Genomic DNA, 7,941 nt, shown 5'->3' with positions numbered 1-7,941 from the left:
GGGACCCTACCGCCCCCTTTTTCTGTCTCCTGTATAGGTTAACAGCCCGCAGCTCATACCTCCCCCCTCCCCCCCCGGTCTTTCTCTGTCCCCCGGCCCACGCAGCATCCCCCCCCCGGGCTCCCGCGGACCCCTCTGCCCCCCTCCATCCTGCCCCCCTCACCCCAGGCACCCCCCAGGCGCTAGCTCCGGAGGGGACCGGAGTGTCCCGGGGATCAGGATTTAGGGCAGGGACCTTCGCCAAGGGCATGGTGGCGGGTGTCGTCCCCGTCGTGTCCCCCCCCGTCACGGATGTCACCCCCTGGGTGACAAGGCACAAGCATCGCTGGGAGCTTTCCCAGGGTTTGCTTCCTGCTGGGGCTTCTCTGGTGGCTAGTAAAGGGTTGGACTCCCGTGGCAGCCTCTCCCGGGGACTGTGGGAGTGCCGGTGGCAGCTTTCTCGCCTCCCTCCTTCCGTGGAGGGAGCAAATACCGGCGATGCCTGCGCCTCTGGGAAACGTGGCGAGATTGGGCAATGGGTTCAAGTGCTGCTGGGGGAAGGGACTCTCCCACGCACACACAGCGAGCAGGAGGGAATGAGCATCGTTTCCATAGGGAAACAGGCTAAATACGCCGGCATCCCTGCCTGCCACCCGGGGGGCTGGGGACCCACCCAGCCTGAGCCCTCCGCACCCACACTTTGGCCAAATCGGTATTCCCCATCGGTGTAAAAGCTTTTATCCTCCCTCTGCTTTCATCCTCCCTCCGCGCTGGCTTCCAGGCTGCACTCTGACCAGAGGAGAAAGGTCTGCAGGCCCTGGGTTGCTCAGAGGAGGAGGAGGAGGAAGGAGCGGTGGTGTTTGCTCTGCCCAGGTGCAGGCAGGGTCAGCCCACGGTCTGCAAGGCCTGGCTTTGGCCGTGTGTTATTAACCTCGGCTCGGAAAGGTTTTTCTTTTCTCTGTCCTGGCTCTTCTCAGCAGCCGGTGAAGAAGCGGGGACAGCTCACACCCAGGTCAGCAGCCTGGGAATGGCACCTGGGTGCCCAAAACCCAGCGCAGGGCTCCTCCCCCCATCTCCCCATCCCCATGAACAGGAACAAAAATCTGTCCCCCTCCCCAGCAGAGACTAGCAAACCCAGTGCTCAGAGGAGAAGCTGGCCTAGGAGTGGGCGGTGGGAGGAGAAGGCGGCAAATTCCCACTCTCACCTGGTCCAAGGAGGATGTTTTATCCCTGGGGCTAGACGTCTCGAAGGGAGATGGTGCCTGCAGGTTTTGTGCGCACTGGGGAGGGGAGCGGGACTGTATCCCTCCCAGGGGATGCTCTCCCCGCTTTCCCTGCCCCTAGAGAATATGGGGAGGAGCATGGTGTTCCCTCCACCTCTGCTGGCCCATGAGGTCCCCTTTGAAAGAGGGGGGGACATTTCTGGATGTGGGGGAGGATAGCGTTGTGGGATGCATGCGGGGAAACTGAGGCACGGAGCAGTGCAGGGTGTCACATGCTGGAGCAGGGATCCAGGCTGGTCTCCTCTGCCCCCTGCCACGTACTCAGGACCGCAGTTACCTTCCTTCCCTCTGGATGCTGCTCCTGCCCTGGGTCTGGATGCCGGTGGGCACCATGCAGGAAGCACTGTGCGGGCTTTGGGATGGGTACAGGATCAGTGCGGTGTACCCATTGCCGCATCTGGGGGAATTGTCGTGGTTTAACCCCAGCCAGCACCTAAGCACCACGCAGCCGCTCACTCACTCCCCCCCCACCCAGTGGGATGGGGGAGAAAATCGGGAAAAGAAGTAAAACTCCTGGGTTGAGATAAGAACGTTTAATAGAACAGAAAAGAAGAAACTAATAATGATAAAGATAACACTAATAAAATTACAACAGTAGTAATAAAAGGATTGGAATGTACAAATGATGCGCAGGGCAATTGCTCACCCCCCGTCGACCGACCCCCAGCCAGTCCCCGAGCGGCGAATCCCTGTCCCCCCCTTCCCAGTTCCTAAACTAGATGGGACGTCCCATGGTATGGAATACACTGTTGGCCAGTTTGGGTCGGGTGCCCTGGCTGGGCATGAGAAGCTGAAAAATCCTTGACTTAGTCTAAACACTACTGAGCAACAACTGAAAACATCAGTGTTATCAACATTCTTCACATACTGAACTCAAAACACAGCACTGTACCAGCTACTAGGAAGACAGTTAACTCTATCCCAGCTGAAACCAGTACAGGAATATAGAGAGCAGCTGGACCTAGGTCTCCTCCCGTGCTAACCTTGACTTGCTGGATAGGGTTCTTTTTGGGGTGCAACACGGGGGGTCAGGCTGGCCTGAAATAGCAGCAAATTGACAGCCAACACTTTCCAGCAAACAATATGGAAAGCGAGGAGTGTTTTCCCACCGTATGCTCTTGGGGTGGCTCCCCTGGCATCTCTGACAGCCACAGTTGCATGAGGCAGAGAAAAATGGGGAACCTTCATTGGGGCTTCCCAGCCTTCCTCCTCCCGCATCTTCTCCCTGCCAAAGCCAGATGCTTTAGCTGCGCGTGCAGAAAAGTCCATTGTAGGCAGTTTTTGAAATAACTTGCCTAGAAAGGAAGTTTCTGCACTTCGAAGCTGGCTCCTGCCCCAATCTGGGCACATCACTGCTATTTTTTATTTAAATTCAGCTTGAGGAGCATGGAGAGGGGTTGAGAGGCTGGTGTCGGGTCTCTACAAATCTTTGGCTTTTTTTTTTTTTTTTTTTTTTTGTCCTCTGGACTGAGAGGCATCACGTGCCAAAACCCTGGCTGCAGTTTTCCCAGGCTCCTTCCTTGGATGCTTTTGTTGCTGCGCTTGCTGTGGGACCGGAGACAGGGGTCTCAAGAGACCGGCAGGTCACCCGTGGGCGGGCGGGTGACTCTGAGGATACTGGATGCTGGGGACCTGGTGCTGGGCTTAGCAATGATCCCGGGGGACCGTGTGGATTTCCATTGCAGCTTGCTGGTGCTGGTGCTGGGGTGTGTTTGTGAAGGAGCCCATGGGCATCCACAGATCCCAGGCTGTCTGTACCTGTCCCACAGTGGTTTTCTTTCCCTCTCCCCCCGCTGCCGCCTTATTCCCTTTCCTGGCAAAATATTTGCGTCCTGCGCAGGGGAAATCCAGTGGCTTTTGGCGGCCAGTATCATGCAGACAGGAATGTCTTGGCACGCAGGGCTTTCCGTTAGGAAAACAGATGTTTCTGCAGCAACTGAAGTTTTGCAAAGAGCTTCCCCCGGGGCTCAGAGGGGCAGGAGTCGGCAAGGCGAGTGGTGTGATCAGCGAAGCCTGTCCCTCACACCCTCCTCCCCTGTTTTGGGAGTGATTTGGGTCTCAGGCTCCAAATCCTGCTCTGTCACATTGTCACCAGGCTTGGGTCAGACCCTAGAAGGGGGGAAGTAAATGCACGAAGGGACCTGGCCAAAACAGCCCAGAGAGGTGCTGATGGTCCAGCCAGACCCTTGCCCTGAGCGATGCCCCTGCCTGGTCCTCTTGCCCTGCCAGCAGCCTCCCAGGGCTTGGGGGATGCTCTGGGCTTAGACCTGCACCCAGTGCCTCCAGTTCCTTGCTTACCCCTATCCCCATAGGAGACAGTGACATAAGTGCCCTGGATTTATTTCCCCGAGTGCGTTGGTGGCCGGCGGGTGCCATAAGTTGTTGCTCCGTGATGGTCGTGTCCCCAGGTCTTGGACAGGGTCCCCTGGAAGGACTCCCTGCAGGGTGTTCCCCATGTCGTGCTGTTCATCAAGCAGCTTGGGAGACCTGCCAGGGTGTGCTGGGCCTGGCATCCCTCAGCCACCAGGGTCACCTCGGTTCCCCCCAAAAAACCCCGTGCTCTCTGTCTCCCTGCCAGGCTTATCTGCGAGCGGTGGACGTGAAGATCCTGCAGCAGCTGGTGGTGGTGAATGAGGGCATCGAGGCAGTGAAGTGGCTACTGGAGGAGAGGAGCACGCTGACCAGCCGCTGCAGCAGCCTGGCCAGTAGCCAGTACAGCCTGGTGGAGAGCCAGGCGGCCTCGCGGCGGGGCAGCTGGGACAGCCTGCAGGACCCCAACGACAGGCTGGACAGCATCTCCGTCGGTAGCTACCTGGACACGTTGGCTGATGACATGGATGAGTATTCCCAAACTGCTGCCGAAACCGCCGCCGCATCCACACCGGGCAGAGCCCTGCTCAGGGTGGAGCAGGATTGGGCCAGGATCGACCCCGAGAGGGGTCTTGCAAAGCAAGAGAAGGGCAAAGCGGAGCACGAGTGGCCCCACGTGGACCTCTCCCCACCTGGGCTGCCCCAGGATCACCGGTTTGCTAAGGAGCCCCAGGTGGCCAACGGGCATTTGGGCCAGCAGCCCTCCTCTCTGGAACCGGGCAGAGACAGCAAATTGCCATCGGGGGCTGGGGAGAGGCTAGGGAAAGGGAATCCGGGTGGGAAGGCTCGGAAAGCCGAGGCTGACTTCGAGAACTGCAAACTCAACAGCAAACTGCACCTGGAGTATGATGCCCACTGGCGCTGGCTCCAGTCTCAGGACGATGTGACGTTCTTGTAGCCCGTGGCTTTGCCTTCCCAGTCCAGCTCTCCCAACTGCCTGCTCTGCTTCACTTGTCTCCGCTTGGGAGAGTTGGGGTGGCTGAAGATGGGGGGACAAGCTGGCTTGGTGGTGTTGCACTGTTCCTCTGCCCCCTCGTCAGTGTTTGGTGATGCAGCCCTAAGGGATGGGGTGACTGCTCTGTGGCAAATTTCTGGGAGAGGTGGGATGAGGTGGGTCCCCGTAAATTTAATCCTTTGCTCTGGGGTGGTGCTTGCAGGTGGCTGGTCACTCCTCTGTTGTCCTTGATGTTGGTGGCGGGGAAGGGTTGGTGGGGAAACTTAGGACAGTGGGACTCCTGGGACCTCTCCAATCTAATCCTCAGCCTCCTGTGTCCAAAAACTGGGGACCCTTCCCCCAAACCAGCTACCCAGAGAGGACAGGAGATGGTCCCACGCATCCATAGCTCGGTGGCACCAGCATGCTCAGGGCAAGGTGCTGGGCAGGACCATCAGCAGGGCATCCTTGTTGGATGTGCTTATTTCCATCATTGTCTTCAAGGCCAGTGTCCATCCAGGGTAGAGTTGACCTGGGGCACTTGGGGCTTGGCCACAGCACGTGGTGGATGCTAAAACCACCTTCCCTGTGGGTGAAGCCCTGCCTGGTTTAAACGCCTCTATGAAGCTGATCTGAAGTGTGATCAGGGCACTCACTGTAGCTGCTCCTGATGGGCTGGGGAGCCTTCGTCTGTGCCCTGCAGAGGAAGGATGATGGTGCAGACTTCCCTTCCCAATGTGATTACACGAGAAGGGCAAAGCACTGGGTGGGAGATGGAGATCCAGTTCTCCGAGTTTGTTTCCAGACTGTCTTCCACCTTGGGACCAGGTTCTGCAGAAACCCCAGGATGTGGCGGCATACGGGCAGCCTGGCGGAGCCTGTGGGGCTCAGACCCAGAAAGGCTCGTGCTTTCCCCCGACACAGTGTGATGGGGGTGGTGGCCGGGATTCTTCATCTGTGTGATGAATGGCACTGTGTCTCTGCCCCCTACCAGCAACCAGGAACATGAGGCTCCTCTGCTGGGGTGGATGTGCAGTGACCCTGCCCTGGAGACATCTTCTCTATCCTTTTAGCCTTGGCTTCTGCCTGTGCCTTTTACTGTCCACCCACCATGCCTCCCAGCACACTCCTCGCTGGCTTCTAGAGCATGGCTTGCAGCCGGAGCTGTGTGAGAGCTTGGGCAGGAACTGCTGCCTTCACCAGATGATGCAGGGAAGGACCTGAGCATCCCACAGCCCCCTGCTTCAAGGAGAGGGGCTTTTCCATGTGTGTGGACAAGCCTGGAGGATCCTGGCTTCCCAACCCATGGGTGCATCTGTCCTCGGCCAAGTGCTGCGACCGCTTTGCTCTTGCTGTGGCGGCTTTGCTCTTGCTGCGGTGCTGTTGTTCTCCTGCCTGCGTGGGTCGCAGCCTGGCTCTTTCCTTCCTGGGTTGGTGGGAATGGGGACAACATCTTCTGATGTCAATGGGAAGCCAAGAGAGAGGGAAGACCCGGCTGTGACTCTTTCTAGATGTGAGATGTGAGCTAGCCATGGGAAGGAAGGTGGTGTCAGGTGCACGACAGGTTCAGCTTTGTGTCTCTAAAGCATTGCCTTCAGTGGAAACTACTCTCCGTGCCGAGACCTCCCGAGTACCCTCCCTTCCCCTGCAGATCCTCAGGGTTTCCCTGGATGGACATGGAGAGCAGGACAACGTCCCAAATTCCCACCTGCCAAGGACTTGGGGGAGTCCCAGCAAACCAGGACCAGGTTGCCCTATGCGAGCATCCCATCTGCCTGCCCCGGAGCAGCCGTGCTTGGCTTGCAGTCTCCTGTGAGCAGCTTGTGGTTCCCTGTGTAGCTCTGCCACTGCCGCTGAGCCACCATGTCCCCCAAGGCTGGCTGTCCCCTGCTTTCCTTCTAGCCCTGCATGCGATGAATCAGCGGAGGGTCCCTGCGGGAGACAGGGTAAGTCCTCCAGCGCTGTTAAAATCATTCTCAACAAAATATAGCTGGCTTAATAAATGGTAGCGTTTCTCCCAGGCCACACTGTTGGTGCTTTGCCGAGCTTACGGGGGTTTCTAGGGGAAGGGGAGAGGCTCTGGGCTGAAATGCCCTGGAGCTGCTGGCAGCTCTGCGGGCAGGGCAGGTTTAGCCCCAGTCCTGAAACAGGCAGACCACGTGTCTGGGGATCTGTCCCTTCTGCCATCAGGGTGGTGACACATAAAAGTCACGCTTCCTGAAGCAGACGGGTACCAGAGCACGTCTGCCGGGAGCGAGGATGCTGGTGAGACTGGATCTCCAGGAGATGGGGCATACTGAGCTCAGCTGAACTATGTCTCCAACTACAAACAGCAGCTTGACCCTTCCTGCCCCAAATTTCCCAGGAAGATCTTTCTAGCTGTTTGCCAGCCCCGTTAGCTGTGCTGGGGTCTCAATTTGCTTCCCTTGGTCTGCAGCCCCAGCCTTGGCTCCTGTGGCCTCCTCCACCCAGGATGTGTGTGGGGGGTCTGGGTGTAGGACAGAGAATTCTCCAGCCCAGCCCGGGGCGGGAGCAGCCACAGCTCTGATTTTAGGCTGTTGGGATTTGCTCCTGGGTGGGTCCCTTTAAAACCACTGGAGCCGGTGCTCATGCAAACATCAGCCTTTCCAAAGCAAACGCAAGCAGGCTTATCCAGCCCTGCCATCCCAGCCTCAGCATCCGTTCCAGCTCCTGGCTTTGAAACCCTCAGGTTTTGCAGATGGAGAGGTGGATGCTGGAGCCATCAGGGCTCGGCAGGATTTCCCCGTTTGCTGCTGGGCTGAGATGAAAGATAAAATTAAAAAAATAATGAAGAAAACCTTAGAAACAATATGCCCAGCCCATTCCTCTTCCAAACCTAGACCCCAGTGGTCGAACAGCTCTGTATCGCCACAGATGAGCCTTTGCTGGGGCTCCCCTGGGCATGGACTCTTCAGTCTGGCTTACAGGAGCCTAAGTTGCCCATAGCCCCCAAATCTGGGTATCCCCCAAATCCCAGCCCTTGGACGTGGAGGGGTGGATGGGACCTCACAGTTTCCTGCCATTCCCTGCCCTGTCTCTGGGCTGCGTGGATGAGGGGTCACCCACCTCCAGGCTTTGCTCCGGCACATGCAGAGCCAACGTGTCCCAAACCCACCCTTGGGAAACACCCTGGGGACCTCCATCTTGCTAAAAGGTGGGTGCAGCAGTGGGGTACAGAGCACCCATGGGTGGGAAACAGCCTGCAGTGCAGATCTGCAGCCTCTCTCCTCGCTGCTGCCCGGGAGGAGCGGTCTGCCTGGCCCTGCCTGCTGCTGCCCTTGGGCTGTTCTTGGGCTGTTCAGCGCTGGTATCAGGTAAGAAAAGCAGATAAAGCAGGCAGAATCCCAGCTGGTG

The 7,941-nt window shown here is 58.0% G+C and overlaps 1 protein-coding gene across 1 annotated transcript in view; it reads left to right on the top strand.

Annotated features, from left to right (window-relative positions):
- The window catches only part of LURAP1 (leucine rich adaptor protein 1), a 5,524-nt gene extending 160 nt beyond the window's left edge, over nucleotides 1-5,364 (top strand). Inside the window, exons 2-3 of the mRNA XM_010582716.1 lie at nucleotides 169-305; nucleotides 3,841-5,364. Coding sequence (XP_010581018.1) covers nucleotides 169-305; nucleotides 3,841-4,530 — 827 coding nt within the window. The 3' untranslated portion in view covers nucleotides 4,531-5,364. The remainder of the gene's footprint in view (nucleotides 1-168; nucleotides 306-3,840) is intronic.
- Nucleotides 5,365-7,941: the final 2,577 nt, after the last annotated feature.

Source organism: Haliaeetus leucocephalus, unplaced genomic scaffold, assembly GCF_000737465.1.
Source record: "Haliaeetus leucocephalus isolate CR32 unplaced genomic scaffold, Haliaeetus_leucocephalus-4.0 Scaffold848, whole genome shotgun sequence".
Taxonomy (NCBI): Eukaryota; Metazoa; Chordata; class Aves; order Accipitriformes; family Accipitridae; genus Haliaeetus; species Haliaeetus leucocephalus.
Note: the sequence above shows the minus strand (reverse complement) of the source record. Positions and strands in the feature narration are given on the sequence as shown.